The sequence below is a fragment of the Zalophus californianus genome, chromosome 4, assembly GCF_009762305.2.
Source record: "Zalophus californianus isolate mZalCal1 chromosome 4, mZalCal1.pri.v2, whole genome shotgun sequence".
Taxonomy (NCBI): Eukaryota; Metazoa; Chordata; class Mammalia; order Carnivora; family Otariidae; genus Zalophus; species Zalophus californianus.
The window spans coordinates 17,875,328-17,894,667 of NC_045598.1; the positions used below are offsets into that span (position 1 = coordinate 17,875,328).

At 49.8% G+C, this 19,340-nt stretch overlaps 1 protein-coding gene across 2 annotated transcripts; it reads right to left on the minus strand.

Moving 5' to 3' along the window:
* Positions 1 to 3,249: 3,249 nt before the first annotated feature.
* IFNLR1 (interferon lambda receptor 1) lies at positions 3,250 to 19,047 on the minus strand. Of its 2 annotated transcripts, none has more exons than XM_027575141.2 (6): positions 18,902 to 19,047; positions 13,286 to 13,470; positions 10,678 to 10,820; positions 9,082 to 9,241; positions 8,418 to 8,551; positions 3,250 to 7,322 (listed from the first exon to the last, which is right to left on the minus strand). In XM_027575141.2, exons 1-6 carry the CDS (start codon positions 19,045 to 19,047, stop codon positions 6,558 to 6,560), a joined length of 1,533 nt encoding a protein of 510 aa, XP_027430942.1. In that variant the 3' UTR covers positions 3,250 to 6,557. The 2 variants fall into 2 exon arrangements, with proteins under 2 accessions (XP_027430942.1, XP_027431016.1); XM_027575215.2 differs by lacking the exon at positions 18,902 to 19,047 and adding an exon at positions 13,592 to 13,707.
* Between the last annotated feature and the right edge of the window lie 293 nt (positions 19,048 to 19,340).

Here is a 19,340-nt window from a genome sequence, read left to right on the forward strand (position 1 = left end):
AAAACGATAAGAATGTGGGAACATTCAGACTTCATTTTTAATAGTAAATAGAAAAAAAAAAAAGGAAGAGCCTCTATGTCTAACAATAGAGGGTTGGCTAAATGAATAATGGTTTGGCCACCCAATGCAAGATGAGCACAACCTTGCAATTGAATAGTGCTGGAGAAAATGTTTGGTGGCCAAAGATTCCCTAGATTTTGTCAAATGAGAGGAAGTATGGCATATACTATGTAGGGTACAAGCCTGGTTAAAACACACATACATATACGGGCGCCTGGGTGGCTCAGTCCGTTTAGGTGTCAGGCCATGATCCCAGGGTCCTGGGATCGAGACCAGCATGGGACTCCCTGCTCAGCGGGGAGTCTGCTTCTCCCTCTCCCTCTGCTCCTCCCCCAACCCCGCATGTTCTCTCTCTCGCTCACTGTCTCTCTCATAAATAAATAAATAAATAAATAAATAAATAAATAAATAAAATCTTTAAAAATACCCACATACACACATAGAGAAAAAGTCTTAAATGATATGATTATAACATGAATATCAGTGGAATTATCTCTGGAGGATAGTAGAATTATAGCTGGTTTTTATTTTCTTTTGCTCAGCTGCATTTTCTAAAGTACTTATAAGCAATATATTACTTTATATTTAAAAAAAGCAAGGTTACTGAGCAAACCAAAAGGCATAATGAACTGCCTTTGTCTAGACTGTACCCACCTCCTGCAGTTCCATTTGCTCTCCCTTTGAAAGATTTCCTCTTCTTCAAACACTGGTGGGAGGGTATCCTCTCCTGGGAGCTGTTTAAGACGATTTCAGCTCACCACAGGTTCAACTTAAAGGGCTCTGGTACTGCACATTGGCAATATCCGGTATTATTGCCCTGTTTAGGACAGGAAAGGACAGACTCAAGTCAGGGCAAGGTGAGACATCAGCACCATCTTTGAAAAACCCTAACCCTTAGCCCTTACCCCAACCCCTAACCCTAACCCCTAATCCTAACCCTTAACCCTAACCCCAACCGGTTGCATGAAGAAGAGTCTAGCCCCCTTTTATGTAACTACCTCCAAACAAGAAAACCAGGGGGGGGCAGTGGAAGCACATATTAAGGAGGCAAATTCTTTTGATTTAAGGAAATAGCTCTCAGTATGATAGTGTAGTTGACTTTAGGATGAGCTGCTCTTGGTTGCTGGGGGTATTCAGTGAATGGTTGTGATCATTCTGAGATGTTCCATAATAACTCCGTTCTCTGGTCTTTTTTTTTTTTTAAGATTTTATTTATTTATTCATGAGAGACAGAGAGAGAGAGAGGGAGAGTCAGAGGGAGAAGCAGTCTTCCCGTGGAGCAGGGAGTCCGATGCGGGGCTCCATCCCAGGACCCTGGGATCATGACCTGAGCCAAAGGCAGAGGCTTAACTGACGGAGCCACCCAGGCGCCCCCCATTCTCCGGTCTTTAAAATGCAATGGTTCTTGTCTCCCCAGGGAGGGAGAAAATATTTTGAGTGCAAAGAGCACCCCTTGTATTTCTCTGTACCCTGCACATGGCTGAATATAAAGCAACTATCCAATACTGAATTGACGTGTATAGCAGCAGATTCACCCTGCTGATTCTCTCTGGCTCAGATTGCCAGAAAAATTCATTTGTTTCCTTTCTGATAAATTTCTCCAACGCACCTTGCATCACTTTGACTGTGAGCCTTGTCCAAGCTGTATCGCTGCCTCGAATCCCTTTTCCACCCCCCTTTTCCTATCTAATTCCTGTTCATTCTCCAGACCTCTTCTCAAACTCACTTCCCCCAGAAAGCCTTCCTGGTGTGGGCCTCTCACTAGGTTGGGTTAGGAGCCCCAGCTCTGTGCTCCCCTGGCCTCCTGAATCTCACCCATCCTCAAGGGTGTCACACACTGGGTTTGTTCTCCCCGTTGCCGACTATGGGGACAAAAGGTGTAACTTGTTCTCCTTGATGTCGCAGCATCTACCAAGAGCTGGCAGAAAGCAAGTGCCCGGTCATGCTTGCTGGATGGATGACTATGCTGGGGGGAGCTGGCCAGTACTGGCGGTGGCTACCCTAAGCTGTAGAAAAAGTATATCCTAGGATGCCTGGGTGGCTCAGTCATTAAGCGTCTGCCTTCGGCTCAGGTCATGATCCCAGGGTCCTGGGATCGAGCCCCGCATCGGGCTCCTTGCTCGGCAGGAAGCCTGCTTCTCCCTCTCCCACTCCCCCTGCTTGTGTTCCCTCTCTTGCTGTGTCTCTCTGTCAAATAAATAAATAAAATAAAATAAAATAAAAAACTATGTTGCTGAGAAACCAGGGACAGGGCTATGGCTGGGCCCCAGGAACGGACGGGAGCCAAGGTTCATCTATTCTCATCTCTGCAGCTCACCTGGCTGCCACATTCCTGTTTTTTCTGCACACTGTGCTTTCCTGCTCCTTGGAGAGGGAAATGGGGCCACAGCAGGTTGGAACTTACCTGTTCTAGATCCAGGCAGCCAAGACGTCTGAATTCCACAGAGAGGGACTTGTTGGATCCGCTCAGGTTGGGTCTAGCACCTGCCCTGGCGCCGGTAAATGATGACGATCAGCAGGCACCGTGCTGGTCAGTTACTAGGTGGTCCTGGGAGAGTCACTGGAAGCTGGGAGCTTCTTCTCAGCACAGATCTACTGGAATGAGTTCGGGTTTGCAAGGCCAGCCATGGAGGATGTTCTGTATCCTTCCCAGGACCGTTGTTGCAATAGGGTGAGATGCCAGGGTCGTGGGTACAGCTTGGGCCTCACTGCAGCTGGTGACCTGGGTGTTCTTCCCCCACCCCCATGGCACTCACCTTTCTCATGCACTCAGCTTGATGGATTCCAACAGCACAGACTGAGGACTCGCACGGGGGGGTGGGAGTGGGGGCCCTCTGCACAGGACTGACAGGGTTTGTGGATACGCTCCCTAGCCCCTCTCCTGGCTGAACAAATCTGGAGAGTCCCACACTGAACCCCCAAAGCCCTCCAGGGGGACTGAGCCCCAGTTGCCCAGAGCAGTGATATGTTTGATTATGTACCTGGACAGTTTGCCTTCCCTCCCTGCCTGGCTTCCCACTCCCCTATTGGTGCTTTCTGGAAACACAGCGCTGCTTTATACCCCCAAAAATCCCAGTCTTTGCGTCTGCTGCTGGGGACCCAACTCAAGACCCTTGTGGTCTAAGAGCTAGATGAATGGGGAGGAGCTTTTGAGAAACAAGAGCACACACATCATACAATCCTGCCGTTTTCTCTAAAAATAGAGCTTTTTATTTAGAACAATTTAGGGTAAATATCCAAGACCATTAGGAAATTATTTAAATAGGTTGTCAACATAGAACAAAATTAGACACGAATACAAATACCTAAGAACAATGCATAATCTCAGGGTGCTAAAGAATCATAATGTTGCTTTTGCTTAGGGCATCACCCATCCATCCTTCCAGGTGGCCCCCGAGCTCAGGCTATGCACCTCCCGGCTGGCCGCTGTGCGCAGGACAGGGCTCTGCAAACAGTTGAGTGCTGAGCACACCTGACAAATTATGATACTGAATATCACGTTCTTTCCCAATGCTGCCCATGGCTTTTTGTTAATGACTTAAGGATAAAAGAGCTGGCACTGAGAATTACTAAAAACCTCAGCCTCTCTCAGAAATGAAACTTTGAAAGAAATGCTTAAAAAAAAGTTTTGTTTTGTTTTTTCTTAAATAACAAGGTTTAAGAAAAGAGATAATGTGGTTCCTTCACAGAGGCCTAAGACAATAGTGATGACAGCTTTTAGTTTTTCGAAATTACTTCCACGAAGCAGCTCAGCTGGGTTCCAGGAAGAACCTCAGCATGCTTAGGGATGTGGACAAGCCTCAGCTCCTGCACATTCACACGCGCGCGCGCGTGTGTGTGTGTGTGCATGGATGTTTGAGTCCCAGCAGTGGTGAAGGCGTCTTGCCAGCTTTGTGCTCCTGGAAATACTTGCTGAGATCCTGGCACTTTGTTGACAAGGCCAAGGGCACAGCGGTTGGCCCAGCTGGCCAGAGATCAAATATCTCACCGGTAGGGACATACATAGTGGGTTGACATTTCTTTGTTTGAAACAGAAGACAGGTATTCAATTAAAAAAGTGGTTTGCTGGGCGCCTGGGTGGCTCAGTTGTTAAGCATCTGACTTCAGTTCAGGTCATGGTCTCAGGATCCCGGCATCGAGTCCCACATCGGGCTCTCTGCTCAGCGGGGAGTCTGCTTCTCCCTCTGTGCCCTTCACCTCACTTGTGCTCTCTCTCTCGATCTCTCAAATAAATAAATAAAATCTAAAAAAAAAAAAAAAGTGGTTTGCTAACTTCTTGAGCAGTGGAGCTCCCTAAGCACAGCCTCACACGGAAGGCCATGGGGGTGCGCCAGGGCTCAGGGAGGCCGCTCTGGTGGAAGTTGGGGGTCCTGTGGACCATGGATCCCCCTGCAATTGAGACTCCTCCCATGAAACCCAAGACCATTTGAGAACGGTCTCAACATGGCTTGAGAACCCCTGGAGCAGATGCCCTTTTCCAGATCTTTCATTTAATGGTAAACCTTCATGTTGCCTTTAAACCAGCACAGCTCTGTGGGTAAAGTGGTTACAAAGATGCTTTCTTCACAAATGGAGACATCTAAGTCCTGGCAGTTAAATGGCAGGGCCTAGGTCACAGAACCACGATGGTTCAGATCCCAGTCACAAAATGACAAAAATCTGGGTCCCTGTGGGTAAAAACTCAGCTCTGCTCGTCCATACACCGGTGGGTATGGGTTAATAAGACAGTGGTTTGAGAACACCCATCACCAGCCCCCAGGTAAGGATCGTCACCTTGTTGGAGTGCTGACCATACTTGACTCCATCTTTGGCCCTCCATCTTGTTCATGTTCTCTCCATGACCTCTCTTGAGGCTATGTGTTCTAGGCCCTTGGAGATTCATATACATACCTTAGAAATGCCCACCAGGGCTGGGATGGCGGGGGAGGCTTGTTTTGGCCTCCCATGAACCTGTTAGAGACAACATAGTCTTTCCCCTTCCTGATGCACAGGTGGTACCACAGGATCTGATGAAAGGTTAGCTGTCAAAGAGGAGCACTCCAGCCCTCTGAAGTGTGTGCGAACCCTCTGATCTCTCCACAATGCCCTTCTGAGCGTCCCCTGGCTCTATCACAGCTGTGGACTGAGGCCCGGATTTCCCAGAGAGTAACTATGCCTCTGCACAGAACACCCTCTGCCCAAGCGCCCCGTCGGTGAGTTACCCTGAATAAAACTCTGTGAAAACTGTATGCGGTGGCCTGCTTCATTTCCCGGCTTCAAAGTGCCCTCTCAGTTTGGGGGACACTTTACTGCTTCTCCCACACCTTTTAACATAACCCGCTGCCAGAAGGTGCTGGATTCTCACAACTAGAAGGGAAAATGGGACTTCTTTATAACCAGAGTCTAAAGTGCTGTCTAAAACAGGGATCACAGGCGCACGGGTCTAGTTCTCTGCCGGGTTGTGACCCCAACCCCAACAAATCAGACCCCTAGAAGGTGGATCATTTGGTTCCTTCTTTTCTGGGAAAGGGGAGAGGGGTCAGGGTCCCTCTTGGCTGGGCTCTGGCTTTCCGAGAGTGCAGTTTCCTGACCTGGAGGAGGGAGGAAGTGAAGGTAGAAGGCGGGAGGTAGATGAGAAGTGAGACCAGCTGAAAGGTGAACGCTAGTCGCTCAGAGTTTAGGGGTCACAGGTGGGAGATGCCCGGCAGTTCTCTCAGAGCCTGGGAGGATGGAGAATCCTACCAGCCACCGTGCAGAGGGTACCGGTGATGTGACAGCCACCATACTACACGTCCCTCTCTTGGGACTCTCAGCTGCAGGTGAGAAAGCCCAGGTACAGTGAAGGAAGGTGGCTTACCCAAAGTCACATGACTGGTAAATGGCAGAGCTGGGAATTGAACCCGGGTCATCTGATCATAAAAGCTGCATAATTCCCTGAGTCAGAGGCTGGAATTTGAATAATGACTACCCTTTCCCTTCCTCTCCAACATCCCTGGCTTACTAGGTTTTTCTTCACTGTGGCCCACCGTAGAGGACTCATGAACCAGGAGGCTGAGACCTGGGGGTGGGGGCGCTCAGCAGGTGCCAGAGAAAGGCATGACACTGATAAAGATGTGCTGCAAATTCCCTCCCTCCAGATCCAGACGGCCCCTTGTGGTGGTAGCCCTCGGTGTCCACTGTGACCTGACTTCACCTGTCTCATGTTGTTCAGGGATGATTTTTCTAACTGGCCTGTCACCCCAAAGCCGGTGGGGTGATGCGACACCCAGTCAACCTCTGACCTCGGCCCATTCTTGTCTCCACTGCTCTTGGAGCTCAGCCCGAAGTCGGTGAGTCAAAAAGGATGGGGTGGCTTCTTACTGCTCAAGCTCATTGACACCAACCCTGGGGTTTCCGAAATGCTGCAAGAACCCTCCATGGCCTCAGTGGTGATGCTCCCAGGCTCTCAAGTCTCGGTGGCATCTCGGGTCCTAGGCAAGCTCAGTGGCACCAGACTTGGAGAGAAGCTGGGGAACAGCTCACCTGGCCATGTAATGCCCCAGCGTCCCACCTCTGAGCTCAGTCTTCCATGGGCTCCCAGCCCCCCAATTGCCAGGACTATCATCCTCAATTTCTGATTCCCTCCCTCCTTCCCCTTCACTTTCTTCTTCCTCCTCCTCTTCTTCTTCTTCAGGGCTGCTGTCCCAGCAAAAGGTCAGTGTGTGAAGAGAAACTGGGGGCTCCCCAGGGACCAGATTCAGCCTTGGTGATGAGGAGCCCCAGCTGGCCCAGGAGGAGAGGTCATCTTTCAGGGGATCGTCCAGGAAACTCAAGTCCTTGGAGAATTCGAGCAGTGGGAGAGGCTCCTGACACCTGTCCCCCACTGGCCCTTGGCCTGGCTTCTTCTTGGCCAAATAGCAAGAGGACCCAGGCTCATCCCAGGAGGAGGAGCCTCCCGTGCTGGCCCAGCTTCTGTCCGAAGCATCTGCAGCAGAGGAGTCTTCGACCTGGACAGGAGGACTCCAGGTGCCACCTGCCTCAGAGCACCCCGGGATCTGGTGCTCCTGCCCTGGGAAGAGGGGTGGCTCAAGGTAGGGCTGAAAGCTGACATCGTCGTCTGTGTCTTCCTCCTCCTCAGCACTGTTCTTCTCTGATCTTGCCTGGACGGTGGCTGGGGTCCTGACTCCAGGGCTCGGCCTGACCCTTCTGGTCCGTTCCTTTTGGGGACAGAGGGTCAAGGTATCCAGGGACTCAGGGCCACTGGGCTGAAAGGTTGCCATGGGGTATCTGTACCCAGAAAAGTCCTGATTTGGGAAGGGGAGAAAAGAACAGAAAATTCAGGCTTTCCTGAAGGATGGGTTCCCCTGACAACAGACCCCAAGACAAGGAGTCAAATGTAAGTAGTTCTGTGGGGGAAGTGATCCCAGGAAACTCCAGTAAGGGAAAATTTAGTGGGGCTGGGGAGAGCCACCAAGAGAGGCTGTCATCAGGCAAGTTACCCGTAGAGCAGCTGGGAGCCAGTGCAGACTACGCACCTCAGGGCACCGTCAGGTGAGGGCTGGCAAGGGTGAGAGCAAGGCCAGTTCCCTGGCCGGCCACATGCACAGGCGCAGTGGACACCAGAGGCCAGAGGAAGTCTCCCCGACCGCCCCCCCCCCCACAGCAGGTGTTGGCTGCTGGAAGTTGAGTGGTGACTCTCCATGTAAAGAGCAGGTGGAGGGGTGCGGCAGAGCACAGAAATGTCTAACACAGAGCTTGTGGTTCAGCTGGGATTTCCTTGCAGGTCCCAGAGCGAGAGACGTTACAAACACTCCTGTATGGCAGATACTCAGAATCCATCCTCAAAGCCGAGGGCCCACTGAGCCGCACCTATGGCCTAGCCACCCTCGCCAGGCCCTCATTCGAACAAGTCGGACCCATCTGATCTCTCCAGACTTGCCCCTGTCCCAGCTTCTAAGGGAGTGAGCCAGCAGACAAGTGAGGAGATTCTGGGGTCAGCCTGGGCAAGACTCACCCTCGGTTAAACTGTGAACTAAGTGTTGGGATCCTTCTAAGATTTCCCCTTTTGGCACCACCCTCTCCCCCTCCCCTTTCTGGGTACCCCTCCTGAGTCCCAAGGCTGGGGTCTCTGCTCTTGGCACCTGACAAATCCATAGCAGAGATGAAGTTATTTCACCCTGGGGACTTATAGCACTTCTCCCTCCCAGGTATATTTGCCATTTGAATTTGGTGCCAAAGGAATGAATTACTAATGGTGGAAATTTAGACATGAAGATAGGAGATGTTTGCAGTCTGGACTATGTTGGCACTCTATCTGATTCATGTCTTTAAGTTCAGCCCCATTTCCTTATTCTTCAACAACCCTCCCCCTCTGTTGCACACACCCAGACTTGCCATACCAGGGCCCACGGCATCTTCGCTCGCTGAAACCAGGGGTTCTCTCTGAAGCGCTTCCAGATCACATAGCCTACGGTAATGACCAACAGCAGGGGAAGCAGAAGTGGTAGCAGCACCAGGAATGCCCAGCTGGCTCCTAAGTAATGAAAAATAAGAACTACAGAAACATGGGGTGCCTGGGTGGCTTGGTTGGTTGAGTGTCTGACTCTTGGTTTTGGCTCAGGTCATGATCATTTCAGGGTCATGGGATTGTGCTCAGTGGGGAGTCTGCTTAAAAGATTCCCTCCCTCTGTCCTCCCTCCCTTCCCCCCGCCCAGCCTGTGTGCGCACTCTCTCTCTCTCTCAAATAAATAAATAAATCTAAAAAAAAAAAGGAAGAAGAAGAACAGAAACAATGACCATGGCTCCCACCTATAACTGTATATGTGCTGCAGGTTTCACATGCATTACCCCATGTAATGCTCCTAAGAGTAAACCCATCCTACAGACTATGGAAACCAAGATTCAGAGAGGTGATGTAAGCTACCCAAAGACACACAGTGAGTGTGATTTTAATCGAGGGGAGTCTATCTCTAGACTCATGCCCTTAACCGTCATAGGATGGAGAAAATATGTGCCGGGTGGGGGTGGGGGAATGTCCTCACCTCTGTATCACTTGGCACTCACCTGGGGCCTCCAGAAAGAAGCAGGTAGGCTTGGAGAAGTCGCTGTATTTAGGATCACCAAAGGTATAGATGGTTCTGGCACTGAGGCAATGGTGTCCGCTGGTGGCTGGCTGCAGGGGGATGTGGACTGGCTGGCCGCGGGGAGTGACCGGAAACCGCGTCTGTTTGGGGAGACAGCAGAGGGGGGCAGACCCGCTGTGGGGACAGGACAGGGTGGGGCTGGGAGGATACTCCAGTGGTCCCCGCGTCTTCTCTGCTCGCGTTACGGTTTCAGCACTGGGGAGCACCATCAGCTGGTGTCTTCCCCGCTGAGTCTTGAAGTAGAGATGGTGCACACTCAAGAGCAGCCCTGCCACTCAGGGTCACCCTCGTGTGCACCCCCCAGGGCCTGCGGGTCCCCATTTGGAAGGGCAGATTCCTCAGGCTTTCTGCCCTCAGGGCCTCCCAATGTATCTGGGAGTAGAGAGCATCATTCAGTCCTTATGGACCCAGAAAACTCTAGGGCTGCTCCGCCCAGTGCAGCAGCCACTGGTCCAAACTGAGATGGGTTCTGAGTACAGAATGCACACTGGCTTTCAAAGACGACGTGAAAAAAGAATGCCAAACATGCCAGGAACTTTTATATTATTTACATGTTGAAATGATAACGTTTTATTGGATGAAATAAAATAGATTATTAAAATGAAATGAACTTGTTTCTTTTACGTAATTTGGTGAGGAACACTTAAAATTACACGTGTGGCACAGCACTGGTCTAGGATGTTTGTGATGCTCTGGGAGGCAGGGACTATGTCAGAAGAAGATCTAGGGTCCAGAGTACGTATGCAGGTGGTCAGGAGTGTGGATGTTGGTGGGTTCAGTGAAAGAAAGAGGGAATAAGAACAGGGGTCAGTAAACTACAGCCCATGGGTCAAATCCGGCCTGCTGCTTTTTTGCACGCAGCAAAAAAAATTCCCTGGAACACGGCCATGCCTGTGTATCACCCCATTGTCTGTAGCCGCTTTTGTGGGTTAGCGGCAGAGTCCGCTAGCTGGACAGGCCGCCTGACCCTCGAAGTAAGAAAATATCTGCTATCTGACCCTTTCCAGAAAACGTCTGCCAAGCCCTGCCGTCGATCAATGTGTACAGACACACACGCGTGCAGACACGAGAAACAAGTCCGAAACCGCATATTTGTGGTAGTCTCTGTGCACTTTTAGTTTCCTTCCTAGAATGTATCTGTGCTTTCTGATTTTTTTGGTAATGAATCCAGTGGCTTGGCAAGCGAGCCTCCTACAGCCTATCATACTTCAATCAGATTTCATTGGACCAAAAGGGTTTCATAATTTAAAAAATATATATTGGGTAGAAAACAGGTGTGCTGTTACCACTTATAATGTGCAGGGGCAGGACGTCCCATACTGGCTTCTTAGGTGGAGAAGGGCAGGCGTGGGCCACAGGCCAATCGTACTGTACAGAATCAGGGGGTGACTGCCAGGAGTGAGAGGTATGTGGGGTGGGCTTCCTGGAGGGGGTGTGCAGGAAGGAGGCGGGGGGGTGGTTTGGTGGGGCAGTGGGGAGGGAGGTCCAGCCTGGGGGCAGGAAAGGGGCTTCTTACCTTGTTCCCGATTCCTTCCTTCCAGAAATCCACCTCATACTTCAGATCCGGTGGGGGCATGCAGTGAGGCAGCTGGTAGGTGGCATTGATGCTCAGGATCTCCTCTGTCCAAGTGACTACCAGGACGGGGGGGGCTGGCTCCACTGGCAGAACCAGAACAGGACCTGTCAGCCTCCATCCCCCTGCCCTCTGCTACACACCACCCCCCGCCCCCGCAGCCCAGAGAACACTCCTGGAAGGGGAAAGTGGCTCTAGTGTTTGTAAAGCACCCACTATGCATCAAGAGCCTTAAGGCCATTTTATTTCAGCTCTGCCGTGACCCTGGGGGAGAGATACCACTATTCTCATCATCCAGAAGGGCAAACTGAGGCTTAGAGAGGTGAAATGAACAGGCCAGGCTCACAGCTCACCTGTCTCTCCTCCTGCTGCCCCTTGCACCTGGGTGCCCTCCCGTACCACTGTCAGAATCCTGCCCACGTGTATCAGCCTCCTACGGCTGCTGACGTATCCCCACGAACAGGGTGGCTTCAAACAACACGCACGCATTATTTCCCAGTTCTGTAGGACAGAGTCCAGGCGCCACTGATAACATATTAAGCCCTGAGCAGGCAGCTGGAGGGAACGGGGATCTTGACCTCCGGGAGCTGGAGGAAATTAAGGGGCAATGAAATATGCAAACTACCAAAACTCAAGAAAGCAAATGAGCAGGGCCCCAGCCGAGGGTGGCAAAAGGCAGGAAGGCTCATTCTGGCTTGGGGTGTGCTGCGGGAGAGCGAGGAGAGCTTCAGGGAGGAGGAGGCAAACACAAAATTAATAGTAATGACAAAGTAACCTCCTGGCTGCAACTTTCCTTCTATCCTAATCTCTTCCCCCTGTTCCCCCAACTATTGGTTCCTCCTTCGCTCTTCCAGCTTGCCTGCCTGGCTGCCTGCCTGCCCATCCTTCCTTTCTTTCCAACCAACACTCCTTCCTTTCTTCCTGTTCCTTCAGACTGTCTTCTTGTCTTTAGGCTAGCCAACCCCCTACCTCCCCACCCTCCTTCCTCCTCACCCATCCATTCTTCTTTACGCTCCATACATCGTCTTGTCCTCGCTTCTCTCTTCCTTCCTCCTTTGCCTCCCCTTTCCTCCTGTCCTTCCATCTCTTCCCTCCCCCCTGCCTTCTATCTACCCATGGATCCATCCATCTGCCTTTGCTTCCTGTCCTCCATCTTCCCAGCAACACACGTGTCTTTCCCCATAGCCTCCTTCCATTCCCTCCTCCACCGTAACCTCCTGCACCCCCTCCGTACTGCCTTTCTTTTTACCCATCCATCTTTCTCCCTTTCTTACCCACCCAGCCAGCTTCTCCTACCCAGGTCAGCTCTCCCTCCTTTCTACTATCCTCCCTGGACAATTTCATTCAGGCCCTTCCACCTCTCTCTCCAAGCCTTATTCTGCTCTCACATATTTTGAGAAGACTGGGTAGCAAGTTACAGATCTCAGCTCTGTGAGGCTATTGTTGGAGTATTTATCTTTTCCTTCTTACCACCCCACCTCACTCCTGGTCTGGTCTAGTACCATGACCAAGGTTAGAAAGATCCAGATTCTCCTTCCATTTCCACCCCTTATTAGCTGTGTATCCTGGCAAGTTCCTTAACTTTTGTGAATCCCACTTTATTAAAAAAAAAAAATAGGTTAATGAAAATGAACCCCACAGGTGTGTCGTTAGGATTAGAAATAAAATATAGTGGGGGGCGCCTGGGTGGCTCAGTTCGTTAAGCGACTGCTTTCGGCTCAGGTCATGATCCTGGAGTCCCAGGATCGAGTCCCGCATCGGGCTCCCTGCTCAGCAGGGAGTCTGCTTCTCCCTCTGACCCTCTTCCCTCTCGTGCTCTCTGTCTCTCATTCTCTCTCTCTCTCAAATAAATAAATAAAAAATCTTAAAAAAAAAAAAGAAATAAACTATAGTGGGAAAAGAAGAGTGCTCTCCTGGCTCAGCGTTAACACTGGTGATTTCTGAATGTGGGACACATGGCGGATGCTTTCCTCTCTATTTTTCTCTCCTTCTCTCCCCTGCCCCAATTTCTACAGTGTACAGAAATTACTTTTGAAACTGGAATTTAAAAAAAATTCTTTTTTTTTTTTAAAGATTTTGTTTATTCATTTGAGAGAGAGAGCACAAGTTGGGGGGAGGTGACAAGGGGCAGAGGGAGAGGGAGAAGGAGACTCCCCACTGAGCAGGAAGCCTGACGTGGGGCTTGATCCCAGGACCCTGAGATCATGACCCGAGCCTAACGCTTAACTGACTGAGCCACCCAGGTGCCCCCCAAAATTGTTTCTTAAAGAGAATTTGAACATAAAAATAGGAGTAAGTACATAAAATGCCTCGTGTAGTTCACGACTAAGGTTGTGTTCGCTAGAAGATAAAGAACATTATTAGGAGGAGTGCAAACGGAATTGCTGGTGCTGGCAGAAGTCCCCTAACCCCCTGCCACGGAGCCAGGCTACATGCGGCTGCCCTCCGCTTTGGGGAGGTGGAAGACAGCAGTGTGGCCGGGACAGCAGTGCCACTTAGCCAAGTTGCTGGACAGGGAGTCTCCCACTGGGTCCCTTAGCCACAGACTTACCTTCAAAAAGGTAATCCAGGTACTTGGACTCCACCGAGGGGGACCTGGCACTGGAAGAAACCGCCCATACACGCCCCTTGAACTTGTTGTACAGGTCTTGCTTCTCCAGGCACATCAAAGAACATGCCAGCTCTTTGGTTCCTGCACACTTCTTCACTTTTCGCCACCGTCTGGGGGTCGCAGCACTGAGGGAGGAGACAGGGGAGCCTGGGCTGTGGACTCTGCCTCTGGGGCAAGGGAGCTTAGCAGACACATCCTCCCTTGTCCCTCCATCTGCCCGAATGTCCGCTCATCCGTCTGTCCTACCGTAGCTCAGACTCTGGAGAGTCTAGTTAGGAGCTCAGACTCTGGAGAGAAGCAGGGGGTGCGATCCTGGCTCTGTCCTTCACTAGCTCTGGGGCCTCAGGAAGTCAGCCTCCTCATCTTCCTGCCTCCCCAGGGCCACGTGGTGGCTGCTATTGTGAGTGCTAGCAACCAGTTCCCACATTCTTCCTTCAGGCCTTTCAGGCCCCCTGCTGAATGCCAGGCATCATGCTGGATGCTGTGTGGCTGTCAGAGGGGAGACGCAGGTCTGTGATGCCAACCTTCGGACAACACCGGGGTCCAAAGAAGGGACTTGCACACTGGGCAGTATCCCTGGGGACCTGGCAGCGCCTGACAGGTCCTGCCCTCGGGAACTTACGTTCTGGTGGGAGGGGGAGAAAGCCAGTCGTCCCATCAGTGAGGTAAACCTGGGAGTGGGTAAGGGCAGCGGTAATGAGGGATGTGGGAGGGCTGCTTGCCAAAGGTGGCTCCGGAAAGGCCAGGAAGGTAGCACTGAGGCCTCGATGGCAAGGGAGCCAGGCGTAGGCTTGGGGGAAGGGATGGCAAAAGCAGAAGCCTGCAGTGGGAAGGAGCTTGACCTGTCCAGAAGAGAGCAAGATGGCCAGCTTGGCGGCGGACTAGTGGACAAGGGAGGGAGAGGTGTGGACAGTCTGGAGAGGTGGGCAGAGGAGTGGGTGGGCACAGTAGGTGGGGCCTCCGTATCCTGGTAAGGAGCTTGGATTTTATTCCAAGTGTGCCAGGAAGCCCCTGGAAGGTTCTGAATAGGGGGACTGAGGTGACCTAATTTCTGTTTTTAAAAGATCACTCTGGGGGTGCCTGGGTAGCTCAGTTGGTTGAACATCCGGCTCTTGGTTTTGGCTCAGGTCACAGTCTCAGGGTCGTGAGATCAAGCCCCATGTTGGGCTCTGTGCTTAGTGGGGAGTCTGCCTGAGATTCTCTTCCTCTCCCTCCCCTCTGCCCCTCCCCCACTGGCTCTTGCACACATGTGTTCTCTCTCTCTCCCTCTCTCTCAAATAAATAAATAAATCTTCAGAAAAAAATAAAGGATCACTCAGATAAAACCAGCTGGGAGGCTGCAGCAGTCGTCTAAGGGAGACCAGAGGTGAGGATGACGAGAAGGGGCTGGACTGGGGGTGTATTTTGGAGGTAAAAGCAGATAGGACCTGCTCAAGGACTGGATGTGAAACATGAGGAGCGGGAAATAATCCACGGTTACTCCTGGGTTTGGGACCAAGCGATACGTGAATGGAGGAGGCTGAGATGGGCATAGGGAGAGAACAGGTTTTTGGAAAGAACTCCTCTGTTTTGTTTTTTGGTAGAGGTATGGTATGTTAACATTAACAATAAAACTACAGGAAGAAACAGAAAATCCACAGTCATAATGAGAAATTTTTAATACACCTCACTTAGTAATTGATGATTGAACAAAGAAAAATAATTAGCAAATATAGAAAACACAGAAAAAAAGAAAAACATAATTATCAAAGTTGGTCTAATGAACATAAACAGAACTGAACTAGTTGAGCCACACATGAACCATCAACAAAATATTAACAAAAATACTAGCACATAGTCCTATTGGTTTAGGGCCCCACCCTTATGACCATATTTAATCTTAATTACCTCGTGAAAGGCCCCATCTCCAAATACACTCTTGTGGAGGGGGGGCAGTTAGGATTTCAGCATACGAATATGCCGGTGTATGTTTCAGTCCGTATCAGGGCTATTATGAATTAAACTGGTATGAATGTTCATGTACAAGTCTTTGTATGGACATTTATTTTCATTTCTCTTAAAAAGCTTTAGGAGTAGAATCTGGGAGATTTGGTAACTGAAGGTGAAACTTGACAAGAAACTGTCAAGTTGATTTCCAGAGTGACCGTACATTCCCACCAACAATGCACAAGAGTTCTCGTTACTCCACATGTTCGACAACACTTAGTATTGTCAGTCCCTTTAATTTTAACCATTCCAGTTGGTGTGTGGTAGTGTTTCACTGTAGCTTTGATTTGCATTTCCCTGATGACTAAGGCTATTGAACATCTTTTTATGTGTTTTTTGGCCATTCAAATATCTTCCTTTGTGAAGTGACTATTCAAGTCTTTTCGGGTGATCTGTTTTCTTATTGTTAAGATGCAGGAGTTCTTTATCTGTTTTGGATACTAGTCCTTTTCTAGTGTATATATTGTGAATTTTTTTTCTTAGTAGCTGGCTTTTTCATTTTCTTCAGTCTTTTTATTTTTTAAGAGTAAAAGTTTTAAATGTGATGAAATCCAGTTTATTAGGTACTATGGACTAAATTCCCCCCCCCCAAAATCATATGCTGAGGCCCTAACCCCCCATATGACTGTATAGGTCCTTGGAGATAGGGCCTTTCAAGAGGTAATGAGGATTAAATGTGGTCATAAGAGTGGGGCCCTAAACCAATGGGACTTACATTCTTTAAGGAAGAGAAAGGGATACCAGGCATGCTCTCACACAGAGAAAAGGCCATGTGAGGACAGACAGAGAAGGTGACCATCTGCAAGCCAAGGAGAGAGGCCTCAGGAGAAAGCAAACCTGCTGATGCCTTGATCTTGGACTTCCAGCCTCTGAAAGTGTGAGAAGTACATGTCTGTTGTTTAAGGCCCCCAGGCTACGGTATTTTGTCATGGTGGCCCTGGCTGATTAAGACAGATTTTGGTACCATAAATGGGGTGCTAATGTAAGAAATAGCTAAAAATGTGAAAGTGGCTTTGCAACTGGGGAATGGCTAGAGGCGGGAAGAGTTTTTGGGTGCATGCTAGAAATACCCAGAGTGCCCTGAAGAGACTGTTGATAGGAATATGGAGTCAAAGGTGGTTCTGGGAAGAGCTTGGATGCAAAGGAAGAATATCTTACTGGAAACTGGGGGAAAGGTGATCCTTGTTATAAAGTGGCAAAGAACTTGGCTGAACTGTGTTTTGGTGTTTTGTGGGGACTAGAAGTTAAAAGTGATGAACTTGGATATGTAGCTGAGGAGATGTCTAGGCAAAATGTTGAAGATGTGACCTGGTTTCCCCTTACTGCTTACGGTAAAAGGAGAGAGGAGAGAGGCATGTAGAAAGCACTGTTAGGCAAAAAGGAACCAGAACTGGAAAATTCTCAGCCTATGCCTATGGCAAAAAAGGGAGAAAGTAAGTTCTAGAAGGAACACCAAGGGTCAGGGTGTGGCTGGGAAATCATTTGATAAGGAGATCATGGATGGGGCTCATGGACTTAATTAGCCATCTCAGTAGAAGCCAGGAACAGAGGTGGGATTAGAATTATCTTTCTACCTACCTACCTACCTACCCTACCTACCTACCTACCTACCTATCTCACCCTGTTTAACTGAAAAGATCAAAGTAATAGCTAAGTAGTGATCAGCACAGCTGGCCACACTGTGTTCTTTAAAACCATTTTCTACTAAATGGAGAAATGGCTGATTCAGGTTTTAGGTCAGGGATTGTACAAATGAGCCTGAAACATCTTGGTATAATAGCAGTAAAATAATCAAAACTACTAGCATCAAATTAAAAGGACTCAGGAGCTAACTTGAAAGGATTTTCGCTGGCCAAAGATGGGACAATTCAAGCTTTAATGAGTAGACAAGTTGCAATGGATTGAAACCATCAGATGTGTTTAAGTACTTGAGTTCATAAGGATAATTAAAAAAAAAATCAAATCAATTGCCTTTGGGAGATGACAGGGAACCAATTCATGATCTTGAAAACTTGCACAAAAAAATCAAGCATTTGTCCTGTTTTGCCTATCTGAATAGTACACTGAATATCAAATACCACAAGAGAGGAAGCATCTCTTTGTAAAAGAATTCCACCTAATAAGTGAAAAAAATAATACAAGTAGAATATCATCATTTTAGAATCCTCACAGATAATTGAAAAAGTATAAAAGAGAAAGACATATAATATCATAAAGGTCTGGAGGATGGACTTTCAACTCTAATCAATCTAGCCCGCCCCACTATTCCCAGCTATGTGACTTTGAGCAAAATATACTCTGGGTGCCTCCATCTTCTGCCCTGCAGGGGGCAGGTACCACGCCCCTCCTCCAGGGGCTGTGTGAGAATAAGGACAGTTAATGTGTGGACACAGTGCCTGACACACAGCAAGCACACAGTACATGTTAGGTGTTTCCTGCCTCCTGATACATTTCTGTACAGTTCTTTCTTTTGAAAGCTCTCTGGCAATCTGCCCTTTTCCAAGGTAGGCCCCCCTCACTCACATCTGGATGCTACAGAAGGAGGGACCATGAAAGAACAGGAAGCACATAAGCTTCAGGGTCAGACAGACTGGGGTTTTTCTTCTGGCTCCATCCCTGGTTTCCTTGGGCAAATCATAGCACCTCTCTGAGCTCAGGTTCCTTGTCTCTAAAATGGGGGAAGTGCAGCGCTCAGTCCATTAAGTGTTCGAGTATTGATTTCGGTTCAGGTCCTGATCTCAGGGTCGTGGGGTTGAGTCCCGGGTCGGGCTCCATGCTCCCTCTGCTCCTCCCCCTACTCACACCCTCTCTCCCTCAAATAAATAAACAAATAAAATAAAAATAAAAAATAAATATAAGAAGGGGAAGTGCAGTGCCAGCCTGGGTATACAGGGAGGAAGAAGTGAAACATTCATGCAAGACGTTAGCACTCAGCCTGGAACAGGTGGGTCCTGCGTACTCGGCACTTACCTCCCCTTCCTGCTTCCTCCTCCTCACCCATCCTAGATGAGTCCTCTTGACTATCTGCTTTCATCATCTTACTCTCCTGCTAAAGAACCTCAAGTGCTTCCTATTTAGGTGCAAAGATCAGCAAATCTGCTTCCACTTTCAGATTTCTCTGGATTAGTCACGGCTGTCCGGACTGGACTGCGGGGTTGAGAAGGATCTCAAGGCTCCGGAGGGAAAAGGGTGATCCTCTAGCGACGCCTACCACAGGCCCTGCAGGAGATACATCTGCCCTCCCTTGTCAGCTGGAACAACTCCAAGCACCTCATCCAGGCCCTGGAGAATTCCACCCTTGGGCCCTTGTAGCTCTAATCGAGCCCTGTTTGACTCTTCTCAAAGATCCTCCCGAGCCCCGGCAGACCCAACACCTGTGCACTGTCCCCTAATCAACACCACTCCCACCTCCAGATCTTTAACAGCGCTCTCTCCAAACACCTGCCACATGCTGTCTCCCATGGGACACAGAGAACCAGGAAGCTGACCACACACCCTCCCAGACAAGCCCCTCCAGCCTCTGCCATCCTCCTCAGGCTCCCAAACACCAGACCGGAGGCTCCCCTCTACCTTTGATAGGCCACAAAATAGGTCACATTCTGGGAGTAGCCAGGCCCTGGGAGCCACGTCAGGTACACGCTGAAGTCCCGGGAGAGCAGCGTCACGTTCTGGGGAGGGGCCAGATGGGGCTTCCCTGTGGGAGAGAAAGAGGTCATGAAGCCTGGAGCTCCTGGCTGGTCTTGACATGGGCCATTTGGAGCTGAAGAGCGGTGTGGTGGGCCGTCAGGTGCCCGGTGAGTTTGAGAACCAGGAGTCATCTGGGGTAGCTAAAGCAAAGGCGACATGATGTAGGCTGGGCACCCAGGGTCAGGAGTCCAGTCACAGCTGGGCCACCGATAGCCTGCACCGCAGCCCCTTCCCCTCCCCAGGCCTCTGCGGTCCATCTGACAGCTGAGGGTTTCCGTGGAACACCTCCGAACAGGAACCATCTACCATCTACTGGATTTGC